Source organism: Lissotriton helveticus, chromosome 6 (assembly GCF_964261635.1).
Source record: "Lissotriton helveticus chromosome 6, aLisHel1.1, whole genome shotgun sequence".
In the NCBI taxonomy this organism is placed as follows: domain Eukaryota; kingdom Metazoa; phylum Chordata; class Amphibia; order Caudata; family Salamandridae; genus Lissotriton; species Lissotriton helveticus.
Window position 1 is genome coordinate 468,300,726 of NC_136067.1, and position 27,392 is coordinate 468,328,117.

Consider the following 27,392-nt stretch of genomic DNA (forward strand, 5'->3'; position numbering starts at 1 on the left):
GTAAAACATCTCTAGCTAAATAATAGACTGAGTCGATACATTTGAAGCTGTTAGGGAAACAGTTCCCGACGTATATTCTATGAGTCAAATAACAAGATCGTTCACAAGGGTCTTTATTGCATTTGTAACATCATGTACATGTTCTTCTTTTTCTTCTTCCACCCTTCTCTCCCACTTCGAAACTCTTGATTGTTATGAAAAATGTGTTAGTAGTACTGATTATTTAAAATGTTATCTATGAAAATGACTGAATAGAAATAATAAGTACTAAACGTATTTCGGCATTTTTTTCTAACAAAAGCATGCTTAGACTGTTGTCCAAAGCTGAAGACAGTAGTTGGAATGAAGAAGCGAATCTGATAGATGAAAGATCACTATATAAATCGAAAGAAGGACATTACAATATAAAGGTTCTCCCTATTGTGATCAGACAAGAGTGAAATTAATTTTCTTTCAAAATATATTATTTCTTTTCAGAAGAGATGTTTAGCTCCACAAGCAATTGCTTTTTTCTAAAATAGCCAGCTGAAATCTAGCCATCAGGAATGCAATAAATCATTACTCAAATGCGATAAGCTATGCATATTGCTGGGTGATATTATTGGCAGTTTTTTTGGTGTCCAGTTAAACTACCAGCAAATTATTTATCTGGCTGGAGATTACTTAATTTAAAAAACAATCAAAAGGGGTATTCCAGCTACATAGACCTTCACTCATTATGTCACAGCTGTGGTCAACAGACTTTTTTCTAGCATTAGGACTCTGTTCACTTTACCACTGCTAACCAGTGCTTAAATGCTTGGGCTCTCCCCTTAAAACATGGTAAGATTGGCTTATACCAAATTGTCATATTTAATTTACCTGTAAGTCTGTAGTAAAGTGGCATTACCTGTGCCCACGGCCTGTAAATGAAATGCTACTAGTGGATCTGTAGCACTGAATTTGCCACCCACTTGAGTAGCTCTTTAAACATGTCTCAGGCCTGCCGTTGCAGCCTGTGTGTACAGTTTTAAGCTGCCATGTCGACCTGGCAAAATAAACCGTTTGCAAGGCCCAAACCTTCCTTTTTAATAAATATAGGTCGACCCTAGGGTAGGCTCTTGACAGCCCAAAGGGCAGAGTGCAATGTATTTTTAAACTTGGACATGTACATTTTAGTTTGATATGTTCTGGTAGTGAGACACTCTTAAATTTGCTGTTCACAATTGCAAGGCTTACCTCCCCAATAGGGTAATATTGGGCTTACCTTACTATATTTAATAAGCTGTAACTTCAAAATAGGAACAAGTATCCAGTTCATGTAAGTCGTATTTTAAATAGCAATTTTGAAAATGCCACTTTTAGAAAGTTGCCATTTTCCTGCCTTAACCATTTAGTGCCTGCAGTCTGTCTCTGGTTCACATCACTGGGTGTAGTTAGTTGGTGGGCTTTCTTTATTTCTCCTAGACAGCTACACACAATGGGGGGGGGGTTAGGTGTGACTGGGTGGGTCATCACTGGCAGGATGGAAGGGAGGAGCTAGGACCAGCCCCATGCACACTTGAATAGGCTGTGTTCTGTCTCCACACAAAGGGCTCATGCCCCCTGTAGTTAGTCTGCAGCCAAACTAGGAGCACAGGGTACCTAGGCATGCCTCTAGAAACATCTCTCCACTTCAAAGGCCCAACTGGGTATAAATAGTGGACCCAAGTCATCCACTCTTTACTAAACTTCAGGATTTGTCGATACTCTGCCAGTACTAAGGGGTGCTGTGTTTCTGACATGACTAGCACTCTGCTGGACTGCAGCTCTGAAGGACTGCTGACCTGCTGTGCTAATCTGCTGCCTTCTTATGTGGGTAACAAAGACTGGACCTGCACCTCTTAAAACCAAAACCGCAGAGTGATTCCAAAGGCTAGTTGGCTTAGGGACACAACAGGCTTCCAATAACCTTGCATATTCTCCTGAACTCTTACATCTGTTAGTCTACCCTGCCATTTGATGCCACCCTAGTCCTAGGAAATTGGAAGTCAGATTAAGATTCTCTGCCAGCCTCTGTGGATCCAATGGAAGTGATGCATCTGCTCTGCTGCGAGGTGCAACCCCGAGCAGAACTGATGCATCACTTCTGTTTCATAGATTGGACCCGTTGCAAAGACCTGCAGCACCTCCGTAGTCCTCAACACCTTCCAAATCACCACTGCATAATTCATCCTTTGTTCAAGTCCTCGCATCCCTCATCGACAGCAGCCTTGACAATGACACCAGAATCCGTATCACAGCCTCACAGATCCTCAGAACCCAATGCATTGCCCTGACTGTATGCCACATCCTCAGCTCTGGATTTAGCATTGCAAATCCCATCTACGGGACCCTATACGAAGACACAGGCCCTCAAATCACACTCTCCCCGCACCTCAGAAAAGACGCATTGCATCAGCTGAATGGCACATCTTCTAAACGGATCTTTGCCATGTTACGCAAACCAGGATTTAAGGTACTCTGTAAGGTGGGCTTAACTGGGTCTCAGTAGCTGGGCCGTGTTCCATCATGGTCGGCCTGAACTTGTGACTTTGTCCCAATCTGGCTGGATGAGATATTCACAGCTGCTGCTATGTGCTTTTTGGAGTTATTCTCACTAAAATCTTTAACGTTGAATATCTCCAGTTCTACTGATATAATTTTTTTTGGTTTTGTCTAGTTTTATTTATTAAAGGAAGTTATAATGTTCTAACTTTGTAAGTGATCCTTTTTGTTCAAGGCTTTTTATTGATTTTCATGAGATCAAGAAAGAGAAAAATCTCCATAGACATTTCCAAAGAGAAAGACTTCATATATACTCTCACCTACAGCCACTGGCCGGTGGGGCAAAGATATGCATTACCCAAAATTAGAATATACAAGATCGCAAAAAAACCATGACAGGACATTAAAAGAAAAACAAAGGAGAGATGTGGGGGGCCTTATGAGTGGGAAGTAACGTGAAGGGCACTTAATAAGTAGTTAGCAATGTGATGTTGCGCTGTCCAGCTACCCGTTGATGTTACTATAGAGTGCCCTCAGGTTCGGAGCTTCCTTCAGACTGAGTCTCAGCAGCATGTTCTTCAGGTATCAAGTGTAGCAGCCTAATATAAATCGGGCAAGTTAGCTCTCTGAGCTCCCTGCTAAGACAGCTAAGACAGGGACACCACATTTTATCAAAGCGCGGTAACTGGCACGGTAACTGGCTCTCTGCCACCGCCGTAAACTTTATTATTCATAACAGCTCCCATAACCTATGTAGCCAGTCTGTATGATGAGGCACCAAATTCGTACCCCACTGGGCTAACAAGGACTGTTTTGCTGCGCATAGGACTAATGTGATTGCACGTCCTCACAGAGATCCATGTTAGTGGATTGGGGAGTCCAAAGAGGATGTAACTCGGAAACCTGGGGAGCTCAGTATCAGACAATTAATCAAGAGCATTTAAGATCCCCTGCATATATGTCGGTGTTTTAGGACAGTGCCATAGGATATGTGTCAACGTACCAGTGTCCCCACACCCACTCCAGCATTTAGGGTCACCTCCCCTTTTCCAATGTGCTGTACGCTCTGGTGTGTAGTACCAGTAATGCTCTATCTGCAGCAGCGTCCCCTTGCCTTGACATATTAGCTCATTTATGTATGTCTAACTATTCCTTTTGTGTGAACTGCCTCTCACATTCCCTCTCCCATCTTGCCTGTGCTTTTGTTTTGACGTGTGATTGTGATGTGTTCAGGAAGGCGTATATATCCGATAATAGTTTCTTGTCAGTGTGTCTAGTATTAATGCACTTTTCAAATTAAAAAAGTGGCCTGCTTGCAACCGGCTTCAGCGTTGGTTGCGTGACCCAGTGATGGCAACCCATAGCACTCCTGTATTTTCCAGAAAGATATAATACCTAAGTGATCAAAGAAATCCCCCACCCTTTTACAATTTGCTTGTTGCCATGGCATGTATACTGAGCCGTGAAGTGCTGTCAGAAAATTCAGTGGATAATTTCTTCGGGGATGCCACTGCATCCCAGATGCTAACTGTGGTGCATAGTACCGGGGAGGTACATGCTGCCTGCGGTCGGTGTGTTTTGGAAAGCCATGAAATCTTCCATATGTGTATGCCCGTGAAAGCCTGAACAATGAAGCACCAGAGCTTCTCTATTGTGGGTCTATTCCACTCCACCATATACCTTAAATGTGCCACCTGATAGTAATATTTGAGATTTGGGAGGCCGCACCCCCCACAGGCAGATGGCAGGTATGTCAGCCTCCTAGCTATGCGTGCCCTTTTCCCGGCACAGATGTAGTGCTCTAGCAGATGCTGTTGTTTAGGAAGCACCTGAACTGGGGGCAAAGTGGGAAGGTCTGCATCACATATAGGATCTTAGGCAGGAGCTTCATTTTTACTGCTGCTAACCGACCAAGCCAGGACAGCGTAAAATGTCCTTCCATTTTTCCATCTCTGTGCGTGTGTCCGCTAGGAGGCAGCCATAATTGCTCTCCTCCTTTTGGCGCACAGTAGGGTGTATGTGCAGGCCCAAATAAACAACCGCTTGTGAGGCCCAGGTGTAAGGATAAAGATTCCACAACACCTCGATCTCCGGGGCTGGAAGTGTAAGGCTCAGGAGTTGCGAATTCTGCGCATTGATGTTGAAGCCTTACAATGCTCCAAATGCCTCCACATTCCGGGTAAGGCTCGAAAGAGACCTGTGGGGATCCTTCAGTAGTACCAAGACGTCACCCACATAAAGCGCCAGCTTGTTGTCCCTATCACCCATCTTCATTCCCACTAGCGGGGACAAGGAACAACCCTGCTGAGGTCCCCGTTCAATACAGAAAGTTTACGATGTTGTCCCATTGACTCGCACCATTGCCTGTGGTGCTTCATACCCAGCTAATACCCATTTTATGAATCGGGGCCCTAGGCCCACAAACTATAGGACTGCTTTCAGATAAGGCCAATGCACCCTATGAAACGAAGTCTCGGTGTCCATAGAGAATAGTAGCGCTGGCATCTTAGTCAGCTGGGCCTTATTCAGAAGGTGGCATATTCTCTTTGTAATGTCACTACAGTTACGCTCTGGAATAAACCCAGCCTGATCTGGGTTAATGAGGCCTTGCATCATGGGTGCCAGGCGCGCTGCTAGGATTGTAGTAAAGATTTTTGCATTGACATTGAGCAGTGAGATAGGTCTATATGATGTGCACTGTGTAGGATCTTTCCCCAGTTTGGGTATGACCGCAATAGTAGCAAGTCGCATGGTGTCTGTCAGGGTACCTGAATAATTGAAAGAATTATACAGTCAGGTGAGGACAGGAGCCAGCAGTTTATAAAATTTTCAAGGGTAGCTATCGTGCCCTGGCACCTTCCCATTCAGTAGGTGGGATATTGCAGTGAGTACCTCAGTTAAATGTATGTCTTTCTCCAGCGTGAGGGCATGTTGGTGGTCTAAGTTGTGAATGGGAGCGTGGTTCAAGTACGGTTCTATGTCGGCGTTTGAATACTCTTCCACCGTATACAAGTCCTTATAGAAAAAGTGAAACTCTTGGGCTATCAGCTCGTCCCCTTCCAGGCTCTCCCCCTGGGCATTCACAATCATGGCCACCCTCTGACTGTCAGTCAGTGCACTGAGCCGCTGAGCCAGGAGGTGTCCTGCCCTGTTCCCTCCCATGTAATACTTTTGCTTTAGCCGTAATAGAGCATATTGAGCTCTATCCAAGTCCAAGGCCTTAGGCTCATTCCACGTTATGTTCAGTCTGTGGCGTGCTTGGTGAGACCCTTTTCTTTTATACACGCCTTCCAATTCCTTGGCCTTCCCCTCAAGCAAGCACCGCTTCTCCCTCTGCTCCCTATTAAACCGGGCCGTGATGCTGATAATGTGTCCCCACAGTACCGCTTTCAGAGTGTCCCACAAGAAATGCAAGCGGGGTGTCGGGTGTGTAATTTATGACCAAAAATTTCTTCAGTGTCTCCTGTAGCTCAGCTAGGACATTTTTGTATGTAAGTATTTTAAGGTTCAGGCGCCAGGCGCGTTATTTGAAGTGTGACGTGGGGAAGTGTAGGTCAATGTAAACTGGGGCGTGGTCCGACAGTGCCACCACCCCAATGTCCACTTCCCTAGTGGAGGGTGCAAGGGAGCTGGTAGTGAGAAACAGATCAATTCTAGCGTGTGCGCGATGTGCTACTGAGTAGTGAGAGTAGGATCTCTCGGTGTAGTTTACACCAGGCATCCACAAGATTATATATAGCCATCTTGTGCAAGCAATGTGCAAATAGCGCGCCTGAGTTGACCACCCTTTGCGCCAAGCTATCCAGCCCCACATCAATCACAAGATTAAAGTCCCCCACCCTATGAGGACATGTGCATCTGTGGTTTCCATCACTCACCCTATCACATCTAAAATGAATGGCAGTAAGCTCCGCATGTAATAAGAAGGGAGAGGAGATGCCCAGAAATTTCTGCCTGTGTACTGTTAACTTTACCCTCAAAGTGCATGGCGAGAAGGATGGCCACCCCTGCCTTTTTCCCCTCTCCCGGTGGGAAGAATTGGTGGTCAAACCAGTGAGAACGTTGTCACTTCCAATCTGTACGGAGCAAATGCATCTCCTGTAATTGGCAAATATCGCCCTGGATTCCTTGAGCAGGGACAACAAGGCCAATCTTTTCTCCGGTGCATTCAATCCCCTGACATTATAGCTAACTATTCTATCCATATCTCACCAGTCATGTTAAGCTAAGGAAAAGGCAGCGCCGAGCCATCCTGCGTTCCCCTCTAAATGTGTGCCATACGGACCCCCGTGGAAAAAAACTAGGAACAATAAAAGATACCAGAATAAGAATAAAGAGCAGGTAGAGACATAAATCGTAAATTATACACATTAACAACTGCACATCGATTCCCCCACTGAATCGTCTACAGCGCGAAGCAACAGGAATCATTGATCCGGTGGTGCAGCTCGGGGTAACGCAAGTTCTCAGTCCTTGAGACCCGCCGTCCAGCCAACCGCTCAGTGTCTCACAATAGCGGAGTTGTCCTCAGGTCAATGCTGCTGTCTAAGGAAAACTGTAAAAATAGCTCGGTGTGCTCATCCGCGAGTAACTTTCCTGCACTCCCTCGTCGCTGTTGATTTATCTGGTACCTCCTGGTTCTTCAGTTGTTTCAACAGCTCTTCTCTCTCTGATCGTCTCTCAGAGTCTGTCAGCTTGCTCAGCTTTTTCCCCCTCGATCGGACGGATCGCGGGTTCCAGCATCTTGGTGATTTTGCTTGTTCTTTATCTCCCCTGGAGGAATCACCGTTATCGGTGCCATCCACTTCCACTACATCTTTTGCATCGTCCAGACTGCGGACAGAGCACGTTTCATTGGCCCACACAAAGGTAAGGCCAAAAGGATGGCCCCATTTGTTTTGGATTGCTTTCCTCTGTAAGAGTTCTGTGAGGGGTTTCAGTTGAAGCCTTCTATGTAGTGTGAGCGGGGATAGATCCTGGTACAACCCCACCTTGAAGCCCTCAAACTCGATGGTGGCACAATCTCTGGCTGCCTTCATAATGGTTTCTTTTTGGGTGCAGTAGTGCAGGCTTCTGAGAATGTCTTGTGGCATCCCTGGCATGGAGGCAGGTCGGCCAGCCCTATGTGTGTGATCCAGGATAATATCTTGCGGTGCCAGAGTGTGAGCCACTTGGTGGAAGAGTCTGCAAACAAATTTCTCTCGTCCCGTCGTGGTAGCATGCAATGGAACTCCTTTTCAATGGATGTTACTTCTCCTAGACCTATTTTCAAGATCTTCCATCCAGTCCTGGAGTTCAGAGTTCTGCTCCTGCAGGTCTAGGATCTCTCTGTGATGGGCTTCCAATTCCCCCTCTCTTGCATGCCCCATACGCTCCTGTGAGTCTACTCTCTGGCCAATTTCCCCAACCTCCTTCCCGAACTCCTTAAATTCCGCCACTATGTCTTGCTTGAAAGCCATAGTCACCGGAGCTTCTGCCTCCTCTTGGTCTCCCGTCCACTTCTCTAGTCTGGTATCTCTCCCTGATTGTTCTTGGAGGTAGGTTTATAATCCCTGCGTAGGCTTTGGCGTGCCAAATTAGACTGCTCACTGTCTTCCCGCTCCAGGAGGTCCCGACGTGAATCCCTCTACAAGTGCACCAATGGCTGGCTCTACTGTCTCACGCCTGGCCTGGTTCAGGATCTCTTCTTCGGCTCTCCTCCACCTCTCTCCCCCTGCGCATCACACTCCCTGCAAGCGTGAGGTAAAAGGAAAGGGGGTGGGAGAATGCACTCCTGAGTTGCCTCAGCAAATCACAGACGTGTCCCTCACTTCATATGCTTTGCAAGGGCCCTGGACGCTCTCAGGCCCTCCTCAAAGTGGGACAGGTAGAAGTGTGGGTCTTACGCCCCTCAGCTCACCACAGTCACAGTCCTAGGCATATCTGGCAATCGGGGCAAGTGTGCAACTTTCTCCTGTCCCATCCGGCGAATTCCGCCTTCGAGGGTTCCCACTTTCTCCTGGGGGACCGGCGAGGCTCTGCTGAGGGTTAGAGACCCAAGGACCACCTCTAGCAGTAGTAAATCCTGGTGGGCATCGGAGCTCACATAGGTTGCTACCGCTCAGCCGCCATCATGGGCACCTTCAAGGATCCCTTTTGTGTGGTGGTTTCACTTTATCATTGTTTAAAGTATTTCACAAATTCTTTATGCATTGCCTTACTGCTCCATGGCAAGCTACCACAGAGTTGAGGACATGTAAATTTAGGTTTGGCTTGTGCCTCATCCTGAGAAGGATGGTGGTTGCTGCTTGACCACGGATCACACCCCAGTCAACCAACATACAGGTATCTTGTGTTGCTATATGTGCCTAGCTGATGAGTGCTGATACCCCAAAGCACTGCCCAGGATATGGCTGGGTCCAAACTGGGGTGACATGGTGAGCAAAAAAATGATGGATTGTTCCTAGATCTGTAACTGGGATGAGTGTTTGCATTGTTCAGCATTCCGTCCATCATCTGTTCTTTTTGCTTTTGTTGCCCCAAGTGGGAAGGGTATACCCAGACATGGGTCCCATGCTCACTGTGCCACTGGATACAATCTAGCCTGGCTAAGGAGGGGTGATACCCCAAAACCAGTCCAAGGATGCTTGTTTAATGTCCAGGCAGGACATGACTAATCAGTTCAGGCTATACTGTTAACATGAGGAGCTGGGTCTAGCCTGATTTGCATATGAGTCCAAACTAGGGTGGCGTGAGGAGCAAAAAGAAAAAACGATGGAATAAACCCAGATCTATGACTATGGGTTAATGTTTGCATTATCCAGTATTCCATTCTTCCTCTGTTCTTTTTGCTTTTGTCCTTGTAGGTAGGTAAAAACCTTACCCTTGACTGGTCAGGTGCAACAAATCGTATTTGGCACTTAATAACTTTTTGTGCTATTTTGAACCTTAAACAAAAAAAATTATGGTTATAATATTATAAAACAGGTTCTACTAATTAGAACATTTCTGTCTTCATTTTATGTATTAAAATAGTCCCTATTTTTCTAAATTTGTCTAGGATTTTTCTTGTGTTGTGTTTTTACTTTATTACTGTTTCAGTACTGGACAAATACTTTACGCATTGCCTCTAACTTAAGCCTGACTGCCTTTGTACCAAGCTAGGAAGTGTAAGCACATCTTTATTTAGTGACTTTTGTTGTTCACCCTGGCAAGGATTGTAATTATTATTTGAGGTTGTTTTCCCCCCCAAAACTAATACTCCAATTTCCTACTCATACTTTTTTCATTTACTACCCAGTTTGTATAGGAAGAAATGGAAATATGTGCTTTCTGAATGTAATCATGTCTGTGGCAACAGAGGGTAGCTATAATCCTATTGAAATTGTCTGCTTATCTTTGGCTTCCACTTTCTTTGGGGGGCAGTGACATGAGTGTGCATGAAGTATGCCTTTTTATCTTTTAATGCCCAAAGAGGCTCATGCATTCAGTGCCTAGGGGTTCAGTTCATGCCTTGATCGTAAAATTGCTTGTTGATTTTCATGCTTCCTTGTTCCATGACAAATGTGATCTCCTTGATGGAGAACAACATTTTTCTTTTACAAGATCACCACAACAGAGAAGTGTTACCTTACTAACCTGCATGTACTGGTTCCATGTCCAAGGCTACCTCAAAGCCAACCTATTCATTATTACTGCTATTGAGATTCATTCTCAATATTTGATTTAATCTCTTAGGTTAGATGTAAAGATAATTGTATGATGTTAGATGAATAGTAATAAACCACATTCCTATAACGTTGAAGGTACACAAGGATCCATCCAATTTTTTGTAATTTTAGTTTATCATCATCATAACCATCAACGGTACTTTCCATGTACTACATACAACAGATTTAGCTTCATTCAATATCCATAATGCATGAATATACTGTAATAAAACATTATTATGAAATCATAAAACCTAATACCAGCAGACTATGTGCAGTGCAGCTTTGGTGCAGATGTTTCTGATGGAAAATCAACATATACCTCAAATTAATAGTCCAATCTCTGCAAATTCAAATTAATTCCAGGTTTCACAGTTGTATAAAATTCATGATGTTTTATGAGGTGCAATGTTCTGAAAAGTGCTTAAAATGTGGTGGTCAATAAGAAATAAGTATTACATTTCACAATTATATACCTAATACATAAATACTTTTAATGGTTTCCACAGGGCAGGCCATGCACTAACAGCCAGATTCATCAAACTAAAATCGGCTTGCAAAGGGCCAGATTCTGAGAATCTGGCCCTTTGCGAGCGCTATTTTTGCATTTGGGATTCATCATCCCAAATGCAAAAATCGCAATACTAGAAATCGCTAAATTGCGATTAATTGCATTTAAGGAATCTCAATTTGAGATTCCTTACATGCAATTCATGAACCATTTTAAAATTGCAAATTCGCATTCTGGGGCCGCTATTTACCGCGAAGTCTAACTACGTGGTAAATAGCACCCTTGGAATCGCAATCTCAATTTGCGAATCGCTAATTGCGATTAGCAAATTGAGATTGTCTTCCCATTCATTCCTATGGGCCTGCCCATAGGAATGAATGGGGAGATAGTCCTTAATTGCGAATCGCAATTTGCGAGTCGGAATTAAGGAATTATTAGAAATCGCTATTTTTTATGTGATTTCTTGATGAATAGCATTTTGCAATTCCTTAATAGCGAATCCGTATTTTTCACTATTAAGGAATAGCAAAATGTGTTCTTGATGAATCTGGGGGTAAAATACTAAAATTTAAAATGATTTCAGAAACTTCTCCTGCTTTATACAAAAATTGAACATGAACCAGCTCACAGAAAAAGCAACCGGGCCAATTTTGTCAGTCGTCAAGACTCATTGCGCCTCTCTAAAATGTGGTACCTCTAAGGACAAACAGATCGGGCACAACCATTTTCTGTGCACACCATGGTATTCAGGACAGACAAACATAATATGGTCAAGAGTCTTAGAGTTCATGCCACAAGCTGGACATGAATCAGACAAGAGATTTTTATTCCAGTTTTTACTAACCAATTGCAGGGCCAAATAGCCTGTTCTAAATTGTATAAACATGATCTTGGCCAATGGTAGTATATTGATTGTCTATGTAACTTTCTCAAACAGGAGTAGGTTTGAATGCCAAGAACTGCTCGGTACGATGGCCCATAGTGCCCCTGGTTGTTTTTTCTTGCCACACTAGTAACCAGTAGGTTGATTTCAAGGCCTGCTTGTCCACCTTGCCAAGGTAATTCAGGTGAGTACCACACTCTGCTCAAACCGACATTTTAACACCAGTCGAGGAAAAACCTTAACCTGGGTATCTCTAAGGCATGGTCCATTATCTTTATAACATTCAAGGAATCTCTCTATTCATCTAATTCTGGGATAGTCCTCAAATAGAGGGCCGGTAGAAGATCCTTGTCATGGCTGCGGCCTATGGCTTGAAATCAACTCCCCGCGTAGCTTCATGCTGTGAGTGACCCGCGGTCATTCATTAAGAAACTTAAGACCTTACTCTTTAACCAGACTTCTTAGATCTGTCTAACTGACTTGTAGGGCACGCACCGGGATGCTCCCCGGAGTAGCTGTGTGGCTAGAAGTGCTGTAAAATAACATAACATAACATAACATAGTCCAGATATGGATCGAGAATAGTAGTGGCTTTAAATGTGCCAGAGCAGATACTCTTTTCATCCTGTGTCAAAATAAAGTGGGACCAAGTGGTTATGTACGGGGACCAAGAGCAATGATCTAACTAATGTTTTCTCCAACACTGTGAGCTTCATGCGATAGGCTTCCAAGGCTGGGGACATGGAACACCAGTATGTATTCTTCTTAAAACCTAAAATCACCTTAGACATTAGATGGAAAAGCACAGTCTGTATCCGTCTCGCTTTCCATGTGAAAGCGAGATGGATACAGACAGTGCCCTGCCACACCGTACACTGGACTCATGGAAGACGGATGTACCCGCCTGTCTTAACAGGTTTCTGAATCCACGGGGAAGGGACCTACCCGTCCTCCCCCCAGTTAATTTCACCAGCCCGCCGTTTTGGCTTTCGATTACCTTCACACCCATTCTGACCGGGTTGGAAATATCACCCGTCTTGCGAGTCCACGCGGATACTATCCCCTTCATCCCTGAAGAGTCACAGGTGATTACCCGAGTGACGAAACACGTGTCGGCTAGTTTTCCTTTCGTGTTACTGTTTGAAGAAAGTCGCTAAATACATTTAAAAAAAAGCATCCACTGGTGTCGACCCTGTTATTATTCTTGCTCACAATACGATTACTATTAATTGACATTCTTTAACATTCACCTAAACGTGTGCCCAGGACTTGGTTTGAACCTATCACAGACACTTCAAGCTCTGGAAAATGATAGCTATTTTCCCAGCAATAGACTTCAGAGCAGCCAAACAAGTACTGGTTCTATCTCCTTTTGAGAAAGGCAACAGTTGCTTACTTACATCTCAAAAGGAACTCGAAGTTTACTGAACAATGTTCATCTGGCTAGCTGATCAGGTTTGTCCAGACGTTTGATAGAATGTATACCAACCACACAACTATAGTTGAAAAGCAAGATCAATTTCAGCAACTGACTAAATAACAATCACACTAACAACCTCTAGAAGTTCAAAGTAGGAAAATATAAAATTGAACAGAAAAGGCATCAAGCCTTTTTGCTATGATTCTGAAATTCCCTCAATGCCTGGTTTTTGCTAGCCCCTTATTTTGTACCCCTCAGGAAGGCACTAAAAATTGTAAATCGTGAGATTTAACCCTCAGGATAGGTTACTCCTGCTGTCCATCTTACTCTGTACTATTCTCCCCAAACCTCGCCTTTCTTCAAAGCTCTGTGGCATCATAGATAGATTCATATTACGTAACTCGCCACACATATAACAACCTATGAAAATAGCTAAGCTACCAGCACCTAAGATACCCTAATTTATAGAGGACTGTGGACAATACATAGATGGGTGAACTTCACCTGCTTTCCAAACGACTTTAAGAAATGTTCTAGTGCAACAAAGTTAGTGTATACATAATTTACAAACAACTGTGAATTTGCTAAATGTATTCCCTTGATTTTCTAACAAATACCTCACTTACCAATTAGTGAAGCTAAGGGGTAGATTTTCAATTTTTCATACAACTCAGCATAGCAATCAAATTGCCTGTGCTCCTTTGTACAAGGGAGCTAACACATCACACGATCATATGTAATGCCTGCTGCTGTTGCCAACTATCCCTTACATTGGTATTCTAATTAGGGTTCCTTGTGTGACACAAATCCTTACTTAAAGGTGCAGAAGTGAGCATGCACTAGAAACATATCCTTTCAGTGTAAATTACTGTGGAAAGACACATTTCAGAAGGATACTCTGCACTGGGTATGTGCTGTTGCAGCACTCATGGAATGCGTGTTTTTTTTGGAGAAATTAGATCATTTCTCCTTGCTAAGTCCTGCTTCAAGGAGGCATCAGTGTTTTGATGCAGATTAGTTCAGATTATTTAAATAGATCAGAATTTGGGTTAAACCCTATTGGTATTTATGCTGATTTGCCCAAGTAACTTCCCCATGACAAAAAGTAACACCAACCAGTGCAAAACACTTTTTACAAGGGGGAAAAGGTAACCATTCCAGCACAAAATGTATTTTAAGTTAGAAAGTAAATACAAATGAGTCACTTTGTGACAATTTTGTTGTTTTGCAATAGTGCAAATCCTTAGGAAATCTGATGCCAAGAAATAAACAACCCAAATTTAATCAGTTATGAACAACACGGCAAAGCAGCATTATTAACCAACTGAACTGCGCCAAGAAATCATCATGCACTGATATTATGTGGAAGATAATGACTATATTTAAAAAATGTGATGAGAAAAGAAAAAAAAACAATGTGTTTCATGAATAACAAAGATTAGCAGCACGAAGAAAAATGAAAACAATAAAATGCAAAAACAGCAATGCTGTTAAGGCCCAAATGGGCATTTTCACCCCTCCAAAATACCTCCTTAGTCATAGTGTACATTTAATTAAAAAAGGACAAACATTAAAATAAATGGAACTACACAGATTTCAGAGTAAAGAAAATGTAATCACTAAAACCAAACAATTCATAAATTAAATATTTATATGAATACATATAATTTCTCCTACACATTTGAAGCATAAACCCTATCAATAGTTAAATCTTGGAACTATGCTTTTATTAATTTTCCTGGGTCTTGATGACCAGTGGATTCCTCCGCTTGGTATTATAATTCCTCTAGAATTCAAACAGTATAATGAAATTGTGGAAAGAACATTTAGAACTCAAAGAACCCCAGTGACAGATCACAGCATCAACTCCCTAGTGCCACAAATGTGAACGTCATTTATTTTTTTATGGGGTCCTGGCAGGTGAGTGGTTCTGTGAATTGTGAACCCGTTGAACTGATGGGTCCTGCCATAACATGAAAAGACGTATATATTAGCTTTCATCCGATGTTATGTTATGTAATCTGTGTTATTGCTGCATTCTAATCACCTGCAAGTGTATACAGGCACATTGTAGCAGTGTGACCTTATGCTGTCACACTGAGGTCATAAGTCATATCTTAAATAAAGCTCACATGTTTTCAACTGACCTTTGGGGCATATACTTTTTCTTTATACACTTTTATTGTTCAGCTATTAGTGACACATAAAGGAGGATACTTAACTTTCTATTGTTTTATACCTTTTGGTTAGACAATTCTTCAAACTGTTATCATTATTTAAAATATGCGTATTCCTTTTGTCAGTTATTTGCAAACAAATGGGATTGTGTTACTAAACAAACCTCTGCAAGTTGGTTTACTTTGGTTCCACATCCCATCTTTGGTGCAAAGCATGGCAGATGATGCTCCAGGTTCAGTCAGATAGCCAGGGTTACATCGATAGACCACTGTCTTATTAAATGTAAAATCACTTCCAAACCGAATGCCGTTTGCTAGGGTCCCAGGATCTGCACAACTAATAACTACGGATAGGAAACATAAAAACAGATTTTTTTAAGAACTACAGTCGTAAACATACAATATGACAATTATTTCCTTACATGTTCATTTCCCCTTTTACATCTGCATTATCACCTGTCTTACTAAAGTTGGAATATAAAAACCACATAAAGCCATAGAATGGCAAATCCTTGCCATCTATGACCTCTATAAATTTAAGAATGATTTTAGATGAAGTGTAAACAACAATGTAATGTTGTTCCTGACCATATATCTTGGGTCACTTGTTTCTTCAACAACCAATTGGAATGAAACTTCAAACCATGTAAGCAAATCATTGTATATGTATGTGTACACTCAAGGCCAAATAACGATTTTATATTTGAAGCAAGATGATCACAGTGATCAAATGAGGAAAATCCACTTGCATTAGCCATGCTACACCCATGTGTGAAGTTTATCTTGTTTAGAAGGCAAAACCTCAGTCTTAGTCATATTTAACTCAATCCTCTCTTTGCATTATAACAAGTTACAACTGTTGGCAAAGCAAATAGATGAGTGCTAGTGCATGTAGTCTAAGAACATTAAATCCAATCAGTAAATGAACGCCAGTCTCTTACTTAAGGCTCCGTAGCCTTCCATACCATAGTCTTTGTTCCTATGCCAAATAACGGTTGGGCAACATGGGGCCTTCATTATAGTTGTTATTTAGTTCCTATCACATCGAATGAAATGAAAGGGCTCTAATAAAGGCTTACTTACCACCCAACCTTGAATTGACTTTCAAACTAAAAGAGGATGGTTCTGTATGCAACTATATAGCTCACATTTAATTTCCATTGACATTTTTTTTTTAAATAACCAGTCCAAGAGGAAGGTATAAGAAGCTGCACCAAGGGGTTGGAGTTGCAAATAAAGAGGGGACAGTAGGCATGGGGTAACAAAAAGTGACTAGGGTATGGAGGAAGGGCAGATGAAAAGATAAAGGGGCTAATGGATGGGGTAACAATGAGTACACACTGGTACGAGGGAGGGAACAAGGAGTGTACATGAAAAGAGGGGATGTGGGGAAGAGGAACGAGAGGGAGTGATGCACAGGAGGGACACGGAACATGATGAGGAACACTGTGAGACACTTGGGAGGGAGAAAGCAAGAGCAGGCGGGGATGGCTATAGCTGTAACATAGTCCCACATGCAGATCAATGTTGCACTACAATAGAGGTGGAAGGATACACACTATCAGTCCATAGCATCAAGGGGGAGTGAAAGGCTATTCTTGGCTAAGCCTAGATTTGATTGGAAAGTCTCCAGCCAATGGCTTTAGGGGTCTGGTAAAAAGCTAATGGTTGAAGGAGGCAGACCCAAAGTCTACTTTAGTATATTGTAAGCAATTTGTCTGTTTCACAGCTGCTCAGTCAAAACCTAGACTAACAAAGTATTGTCAAACACAGGGTAGCAATAACAGTGCAAGAACGAATAATGACACTAGCCGGGTTTACCTCAAACAGGGCGTTGGAAGGGTTTGGCTATACTAGTCAGGCTTGCCTGAAAATAGCTGTAATTAATACATACACGTTCTGGCATGTTTCATCTGGTGATAATTAGCAAAATTAGGCTTTCATAGTATGGCCATTGGCCTACTGCTTTAAGACCAATGTTTCACATTACGAAATCATCAGACAAAGGTTTCGTTCTGACATATATTGTAGTTAAAGCAATTGCAGCCTATCACAATCCCCCATTTCCATATCCCACTAAGTAAATACATTCACATTATATATCTGAATGCAGCGTGACATGAAAGGAAAGATTATATACTTACAGTAATAACATTGAAAAGTATAAATGTCATCATGTCTTGGGTATTCAGAGACTTATTTAAGAAATGTATGCAAATATAACAGAGATTAGAGTAGAGTGCATAGTATGCCACATTGCTGAGGTGTCCATGCTCACATACATTCAGTCAGTGGGCTATTTGTGTCAAGGATTACCACCAGCAGTTATTTTAGTGCGCCAGTAGTCTGCCATCTTTTACATTGTTATGGCCCCCCTCTGAGTAGCAGGAAAAAGCTGATACATCTTTTTTATTTTCAACAAACATGGAAATAGAAAAAATACTGCTAATGCAGTGCCATTTTGTTATATTGGTAGCGTTCTTCTATTTCTATGAACCACAATTGAGTCTTAAGGAGAAGTAATGTTCTGTCTCTAGGCCGGTGCGCAGGCTGCTGTTCCACCATGCTGACTGTATAGTTGATGAGCAGGCCGCATGCACAGGAAAGGCATGTCTCCAAATTTGGGGAACAGCATTTATATTATTACAAATTAAGCATTTGTGGGCCATTTCACAAGGATGTTGAGATTACATCTCGATCTTTGAAATCTTAGACAATAAGTGCATTATAGGTACTTTTAATATTTTTTGACAGCTAGACAGTTTATAGGTCATATCAAAAATAAATTTGACATGTTTAACAAACAAATGTTTACTTTGTTCCATAAATGCAAGTGAAAACTGTAATTGTTTACATTTTTAATTTGACAATGCACAAAAGATATCTCAATAGGATATGCTCACCATAACTTTAAATTGTTCTATGGCATATTATGATTTTTGTTATCAAGTGTACTAATGAACAAATTGCTATCACTAACTCTTTAAAAATATTGAAATGCTCTCTGGCTTCACTGTCAATTTATCTGGCTTAAGACTGCAGAAGCTGGCTATTTTTATGTGTGAACATTATGGATTTTGGGGCTTATTGAAAAGAGAATGTGATACAGTGCAGCGGAGCAAGTCACCTTGCTGCACTCCATCACAGGGAAAGGAAAGGAATGCCCTGTATTTAAGGCAATACAGCTCATTCCTGCCCTTTCCTCAGGTCTGGTGCACAATGGGCAGCCTAGCACCAATGCAGACACTCTTGCACCAAGGTGCAAGGGTTTGCATGCAGGATTGTTTTTGCACAAAAACAGTCCTGAGAGGCATTTTCTCTTTGTTAAGCCTCCCCTGAGAAGGCGTGTCTTTTTGGTGCATTCCCAGGTCTATCAGTTCTGGTAAATCGGGGAATGCATCAAAAACCATGTGAGTTCAGTTGGAACACCCACGCAACGCCCATGAATCGTCTTCCTGGGCCAAAGTAGGGCAATTCAGCAATATGTGCTGTGTTGCTGAACTCCAGAATTATGGTGCCACTCTGGGCCACGCAAAGTGGTCTTGAATGGCTTCAGAAATCACATTTTTGATCTGTGTTGTGCCTCTACTACGTTACATGGTGCATACGCAATGTAAGCCAACTTGTATATCTGCACCTTCATTTATAGATCTGCACACAACACAGAGAGGGTATAACATTAAGTTTCGTCTATTTGAACATAAAACATGGATTCAGAGAGCTTTGACTGCGTTATTTATGTAACAAAAGCTTTGCAAAAAGGGTTGTCTTATGGTTTTGAAATATCAGGATTCAGACCCTTACGACTGCCAATAGGAGGGAGTGACCCCCACGATTCTGGTCAAATTCATTTTTTCTACGTCTTAAAATTCAAACATAATGGCAAATGGAAATAACTTTTATAGGAAAATTAATAGTCATTCTCTCCACAACCTACATGACATTTTTCACTCTTCAAACCAGTCCAGAAATAAAGACAGATGTTAACCTGTGCACTCTGGCGTGTTCCCAGTCCAAGTCCCATTGGCCGTGCAATGTCGGGTAGTGAGCCCAGATGTCTTGTAACCTTCCCAGCAGGCATAGACAACTGAGCTGGAAAAAAGAATCCCATCACTGCTTAGTATCATGCCATTGGCCGGAGTGCCTGGGTTTCCACAAGATACCGCTAAAAGAAAAAAGAAAGTGTAAAGTTTAATACGTCGTGTTAAATGACTCGCTGTGTTAAATGAGAAATGAGATGAGTTTAAATGAATGAGTGTTTACTACAGCATTATGATACTGCTCACATAGGCAAAACTGTCATTAATATGACGTCGCCTAAATACACTGTTCAATATAAGATGCAGACACATATTAAACAAACTGCCACTATATCTCAGATATTAAAAACAATGATCTTTTCAGCATCTAATTCAATGTGTTTAACTTCAATATTAATATGTGATGAGCTTATTTGGTCCATACTTGATTCTTTGGCAATGAAATAGAGATAGCCACATGTGTAAATTAATTTGTGAATTGGACAGAAAGACGACCAAAGATAGATAGAAAGATAGATAGATAGATAGATAGATAGATAGATAGATAGATAGATAGATAGATAGATAGATAGATAGATAGATAGATAGATAGATAGATAGATAGATAGATAGATAGATAGATAGATAGATAGATAGATAGATAGACAGGGAGCAAGACATGCATCTCTTCTTCTCTCTACAAGCAGGAGACCTTCCAAGCCAATAAATATTAAAACGATGAACAGATTAATATAGAATAATGATCCTCAAAACTTTAAAGCGCCAGCTCTGCGTCGAAAAAAGTTTCTCCAATGTTAAAATGTGTACGATGTGGCTATGTTTTTAGCAAAAGATGTTAGTAAAAAAACTGACAATTATTCTGCTATAGGAAGTATTCTTGAACTAAAGGTTCTTGTTAAAATATATACAACGCACAAACAATGATTTAACAAGCAAAACATTAGTACGAAATGTTTCAGAATCCATGTCTTTCCATGTTTGAGTTGGTGCAAAAATCAGTAACATCGGATGATAGGAAAAATGCCTTCTCGAATCACTGTTACACAAGAAAGGTACAATGAGCCTGTTTTTTTACCAGTGCAAAGTTTATGTAGTGTTTAGACAAACCTAATAATGAACAAGATATTAAAAAAAGCTTTGGAGAACATGAAAATTCATTTGTTTTTTATGTAGAGATTCGTTTCTGGTCGACGGTATCCTCTTGTTGCCTCTGGTATAGCTCGAGTAGATATTTGTGAGAAAGGCTCATCACGCCTTGCTTCAACCAAGATGTTTTTCTGCTCAAACAGCCAACTTGAATTCTGTGTCAGACCCTGGCACTTTAACGTAGCAGTAAATAACTTACGCCAACTAATTTCAGCCCTGAATGTGTTGGTAATGTTTTGCAAGAATAGCTCTTCCAAGGACTTATATTCACCATGGAAGATGTTAAAAATCTCTGACCAAGGGCAACCACCATTGTGCCAGCGACTGCCCGTCAGTGGCAATGTTGACCTTGCTAGTGCTAACACATTTTGTTTATGCTGTAAAACGCCCCTTGAAAAATCGCTGCAGTCTAGTGACCACCTTGGCTACGCAGTCTATTCAACAAAGCTCTGAAATAGAAATATACTTAAAAGGTTTTAAATCTGGAAATACTTATCCAGTGATACAATAACAAAGAACAACACAGCGACTTCTGCCAAAATATATGATCCCTTAAATTTTAATGCATACACACAGTAAACCTTATGCCACAGAATAAACATATTCCAATATTATATCGTTCGAAATCATATCAGCTAAAAACACTTCAACAAACCTATGGGCCTGGTGTATGGAACTTGACCTTAATGTCCAAACGAACCGCACCATCTCCACTTGCACCTGGATTAAAAGGATGCTAAAAAAAATCTTCCCCTTAATCTAACGGCCTGCACGCAAACAGATAGCTCTTGCCCTAATTATGGCGAGACTGGGCAATTGTAACTCACTGTACCTGGACTCCAGTAAGAATATGCAATATAAAGTACAGGTGGTGCAAAATGCAATGGCAAGACAGGTCCTGGACATTCCTAAAAACAGTCTGCGGGGAAGGGATTAGAAATCCTGTATTGGCTCCCCATCAATAAACGCATCAGCCTCAAATCACTCTGTATGGTACATAAGGCACTCTACCTCCTTTACCTACCAGGTTAAAAACCATGCTCTGCTGGCACTCCCCTGGAAGACCTCTACGCTCATCTCTCTAACTGCGGTTTGCGGTACTGAGAACCAAAAGAAAGAAGTGGGGCGATAGAACCTTCTCTGTGGCCGCAAGCAAACTCAGGAATTCTCTTCCTTTCAGCCATCCCTCGCCTCCAGCCATTCTGAAAAGCTCTTAAGACCTGGCTATTCTCCGGCTAATCCATCAGCTAGGGCAGATGCATTTGGTGTAAAGTTTGTCCTCTGCCAGGTGGCTAGTCCTCAGCGCCTTGATGCCCTCGGGTGAATGTTGCACTCTATAAATCTTAAATTAAATCATGAAGTTTCCATTTGCAAAAAGTGATCTCAAATTGTGAACCAACGTTTTTAGAATGAAAAGGAATTTTTGCAACCAACCTAATTACTACTAGGTCAGTTCACAAAATTCAGAAAATCACAATCCCACCTAATTCATCAATATTTATGAGGTGTGTCACAAATTGTGACTTACTGCAATTGCATACCATCACAGGGTGGCCTGCTGGGTTCAGCAGATCACCATATCTGTGATCACACTTTTAATAAATTCAACTTTTTTTTAGAATGCAACTCATTTCTCAGGGGTGGCTCTAGGCTCATGGCGGCCCTGGGCAGGGAGCATAGGTAGGGGGACCCCGGAGAAAGGCAGGCGCGGAGGACAGTGAAGAGTGGGGGGGGTGAGGGTGTTTGGAAGTGGAACAGAGCCTGAGGCCGCCAAATCCCTGCCAGGGGCCGCCACGCAAATATGTATCCATCCTCAGAGGATTATTATATTAAGGATATATATTGGCGTGGCGGCCCCTGGGGTTTGGCGGCCTTCTGCATGTGCACAGCTTGCACATGCCTAAGGCCGCCCCTGCCCTTAAAGGAATCAGGAATGCATTTAAAAAGAAAACATTTTCTTTGATTGTTTGAAGGTCTGCTCCACAACAAAGGCAAAGGTGAAGGCGATCCTTAGAGGAACCATTCTCATATGCGTATGGGCCACCCCCTCCATTGAGGCTAAAGTACAATTTCCTTGGTTGCAAAAACATTGATACATACTTTAACAAACTGCAATTTGTCGTTGCAAAACCTGTGATTTTGCGAATTGCAGACTTTGTGATAGTAAAATAGCTTTGGACTTCGGTCTCATACTGGTTTTTTACGGATTAGATACATTTCTGAATTGGAAATTTTCCTATGAGGTTGGAGAAAGATGCCCATTCGTTCTTGCTAATGTGCATTGCAGTACTATCTCAAACACTATTTTAGAGAGTGTCATTCCACAGATTAAAAGATTTTACATTGTTTATTATGCTTGTAAAGCAGATATGATTATAGCACCATTTCTCAAACAACAATCAAAAACATTCATCAGAGTAAAACACACAATGCTCTCACCTGTTCTATTTCAATCACGTTAGCAAAAAGCATGTAAGACAATGTTAACATCTCATTGACTTGGAGGACCTGACTAAAGTATAAAGAGTGCACTGCTTTTAAACAGGTTTGTAGAAGCGGTCAAGATTTGGATTTGGCTCAAACATATATTTCTGTTTAAGACTTTGAATTGCTAGTTGGAGGATAAAACCCTACTGAAGCAGCAAGCACAATTTTTGTCTGTGCGAGGCACAAGCAAAATCCAAATTAACTTGTGCTAAACCCTCTAGTAGCTTGGCACAGAGCTGGCAGGCTTAAACTTGAGGCAATGTGTAAAGTATTTATGCAGCGCTCAAAACAGCAATAAAGTGATAACACAACACAAGAAAAATCTCACACTGATTTTGAAACAGTGTACATTTCAATATATAAATCAAGATCAAAACATAATATCTCAAATTAGCAGAACTGGAGATATGCTATTTTAAGGCTTTAAGTGAAAACAGCAGCAAAAAACTGAATTCGTCTACTGTGGATATCTGGTAGCACCAGACTAGGACAAAGTCAAAGTTCGGGTTGACTGCAATGGAGCTCACCTAGTTGTGGAGCATTGAGGGGTTCCGATGTGGAGGATGCTTTGCACATTCGAGGTCTCTGTTCCGAAGAGCAGTGAAGCTACGATGCAAGAACCTAGGTCGTTGTAGATGCATCCTTCAACGAGCGATTTGTGATGCGAGGGTCTGCGAGGGTCTGTGTCAGTGGAGCTTTGTACAGGGGCAAAACCGATGTGGACTGCATTGGCTGTGCTTGGGACTGCTACCGTGCTATGCTAAACTTCAACCTGCTGTCCTTTTCAATGGGAGAAAAGGACTGGACCTGCATCTGTTCAATCCGGGCCCTGGATTGACTACAAGGACTAGTTGCCTCACCTCCTGACTAAAGCCTCGGGGACAGAAGGCTCAAACGAACTTAAACCCAGGACCGGACTCTGCCCTCTGAGTCCTACCATGCTGACCATTAGCAGGGCGGGGACTGGGAACTGAAAGCAGCCTTGGCATATTTTCTCAGACCAGCCCCCGTCCGGCGCATAGCGAGCGAGCCCGACCGCTACCAAGGGGGTTTGGGAATAAGACAGACCAAAATGGTGAATTTTACAGCACATTTTCATTACATATTCAATTGTATCAACTTTGAAAGTGCACCTGGTTACCCACCCATTCATATGTACCCATTGACATTCTTTCAGAGAGCACCACAAATAGACACAAGTAGTGATTCGTATACATCTTATTTTCTGTTTGCATTTTAATAAATACACTGGGGTGGCATCTAGTGTCTCACTGAGGAGCACCAGTTAGAACAAGACCACTATCTCCCTAAACTGCAACTGCAAGTTTAGCTCCGATATAATAGGATGGTCTGACTAGACTACTTTGGCTACTAAAAACATTTTCCATGAGATGTCCCTGGCTTCTTAATATTCACTCTTGTTCAAGTAATTTCAGCCAGATTCAATAATCTTCATCTAGCTGTTTATTATGCTTTTTTGAAACGTGTTCTTTCCCAGAAACAAGGGCATTCTCCCAGTTACCTTTCTTTCCCTTGCTACTCTTTTTCCTAATCCTGCCTTCTACGCTTTTTACTCAGATGTCAAATTCTTCATTCTTAAACCTTTTTTGCCATTTGATTTTCCTCTTATCCTTTCAGTTCTTATCCTCATTGTCTCTTCTTTTCCATAACCCTTGTTTTAAATATAATCTTCCCTCTCATCCATTGTGATTCTTTACTTAATTTCTATCCTGGTTAATGCTATCTCATTCCTCCCTCCCTTACCCTTGTTCCTCCTTTCTTTCACCCCATTACTTTATTCCATTCCTTCTCTCACTTCTTCCTCTTGTCTCCTATGCCTTCGACTCTCTTTCCCATCCTAGCTTCTCTTTCACTCCCTTCTCCTTTGTATCCCTTTCTTTTTTCGCTATTGATTTTTCTCTTCTTTATTTTCCTTTAAAAGGCACAAGCAAATGACAATAGATATACTGTAGTTGTGTGAAGAAGGATGAAGCTGTTGACCATGAGGAGTATGAGAATAATGAGTCTGAGAGTAATGAAAATACTGGAAAGGGACCGGGTACACTCAATGACCCACTGCTGTAGGGTAGACTGCGGCACGTGGGTTTGGGATTGGAACCTGCAGCTGTTTGCAGCGTGAGTGATAATGTGCCAGATGAGGAACTGAGCCTCCAGACTGCGGGTTATGAAAGCATAGGAAAACAGGTGCATTTACCTAGTGTCCTATATACATACCGAGTGCTTCAAGTAGGATATAAACGGCAAGTGGTCTCTAGAAGGGATGTGGCAAAAGAAATAGAACTAGAAATATTTTCCAAGAGTCGTGGTCTATGTAAGGAAGGGCATGGCTGAAAACACAGAAACTAACATTCTGTGCCTAAACGTAGTTGCAAAACCGTGTCATCTCTTTCCTCTTCTGCGTCATTCCTTTCACTCTCGCCTTCTGCACATACCCGCTTTTATCTTCTTCACTCCACCATCCCTGCCACACTCAACCCACACACTTGGAAGCATTTCATTTCTATTCCTTTGGCACGGTCTATATTTTTACCGCTGTGTACTTCCTTCACACACTTCCCAACAGTTATCATTGGAACATATGAGACCATTGCTCTGTGCGCTCTGCGGAGAGGCCAAGGATGGGATGAGCATGCAGTCTGAATACCTGGATAACCTACTGACAGGAACTGAAAGAAACTCACCTTTCTTCAACCTCAGCTGCAGAGATATCAATCGTGTTCCATCATAAACACCCACCCACAACCTGAACTCACTCATATGCCTAGAGTCGACAGTTCACAATATGCACTATACAAGAGTCATACCTTGTGTAAAACCTACAGAAACACATATGGAAAAAGAAAACACTCATAAGGAATGCAAGAAGTAATATGTGAAATGTAAGCAGGGACTCCATGGGTGACGTAGATCACCATGAATGCGGATTTTCACAGTCATTGTTGCGAAACTGACCAGTGTTTTTGCTTGTAAACTTAGGGACCTTAGAATCACAGGGCCAGATAAGGACTGTTCACCTAAAATCTTTGATATATGCCAAGTTAAAGACTGTTCCCTGCTGGTACTCTGCAGCAGGTGCATTAACCTCTATGCTATTTTACCAGATTGGAACCTGGAGTTTAGTGAGCTTCACAACAGCTACATTAACCCTCTTAAATGTCTTAATCTGTCCCCGACATAGAGATCTGCTCACCAGCACATGCATTAACCCACTAAGCCGTATTTACCACAATGTCCCCTGTGCTCAACAGCTCAGATGAAAAGCTGTGCAGTCAGTGCTTAAAGGTGTCTGCCAGGCTGAAACACGTGCGGGGGCTGAGGGGGAAAGGGTTGGAATATGTGTAGCATTCTGCACAGTACACTGGATTTTACACATGAGTGCATTACACAGGTGCACTGATTTTCAATTGTAGGCACAGAGAGAGAAGGAATTATTTGAGCTGCATCATACATTTGGTGTTGATTCCAAAGCTCAGAAACTTATCATCTGACCAATTTTCTTCAGACTTTTTAAATCTGTGCCCCACCCCTGTGTCCAATAATTTATTCGAGGACCATTAGCCAAAGTACCAAATACATTTTCTCACACGTATTATTTAACATTTTAAATATTGCAAGCAAGTGAAACCACATTGGCTGGGTTGAGGGCACACCTGACCATATTGGCTGGATAACAACACTGAATTCAGACAGAACGTGCAAATGTTCACAGGTGTGACGGGCGGCAGCGCAAACTTAGCCATCACCCCTCCCCCAGCCCAGAGTGTGGGGTTGCGTGTCCTCTGAAGACAGGAGCCCAGTGCAAGTGTGCGTCCTCTTCTCAGCCTAGCCTGTGAGTGACGGGCTCAGCCCTGACTGGGTGAGATCAGTGAGGGAAACCCAGACTGCCATGGGCACAGACTGCAGCAGCTCACAGATACTGAGACCAGGCAGAGGGCATGAGTGGCACGGGCCGTGGGAGGCCGCTAGGGAGACTGGAACGGGTCGCGCGGAAGAGTGCCGATGGGCGGGGAGGACAAGACAAGCAGGGGTAAAGAAAAGGGAAAGTCAGAGAGGGGAGGCTCGGAGGAGATGAGCACACACACACACAGCCAGGCAGGGAGGACAAGGGGGAAAGGTGAGGGAGGAGGAGAGAGAGAAACAGGGCAGTGGAGAGAGAGAGTGTAATTAGGCTGGGAAGGGAAAAGGAAAGGGGTGAGTTAGAGGGAGTGAAATGGGCACAGGAAATTGGAGCGTGAGAAGAGAGGGAAAATGAGGGGTGAGATGGAAATGAGGCAGGAAGCACCTGTGGGAAACATGGAGTGAGGGATAGGACTGGAAAGGGGACAGAGAAAGGAAGTGAGAGAAGGAATGAGGAATGAAGAAATGAATAAACAATGGGGGGATGGAGTGAAAGAGGGGTGTGAGAGAAATAAGACTAGAGAGGAAATGGACATAGGGGGTAGGACAAAGGACGCCCTGATGAGAGAAGAAAGTGTTTACATTGATGTTGGAGGGGGGAAGAGAAGCGGCGGAGG

At 42.4% G+C, this 27,392-nt stretch overlaps 1 protein-coding gene across 1 annotated transcript in view; it reads right to left on the reverse strand.

Moving 5' to 3' along the window:
- Positions 1-27,392, reverse strand: part of CSMD1 (CUB and Sushi multiple domains 1) — a 4,503,734-nt gene that overhangs the window by 169,358 nt on the left and 4,306,984 nt on the right. Inside the window, exons 58-59 of the mRNA XM_078647516.1 lie at positions 19,173-19,349; positions 15,349-15,528 (exon numbers count right to left, since the gene is read on the reverse strand). Of these exons, the coding sequence (XP_078503642.1) occupies positions 15,349-15,528; positions 19,173-19,349 (357 nt within the window). The remainder of the gene's footprint in view (positions 1-15,348; positions 15,529-19,172; positions 19,350-27,392) is intronic.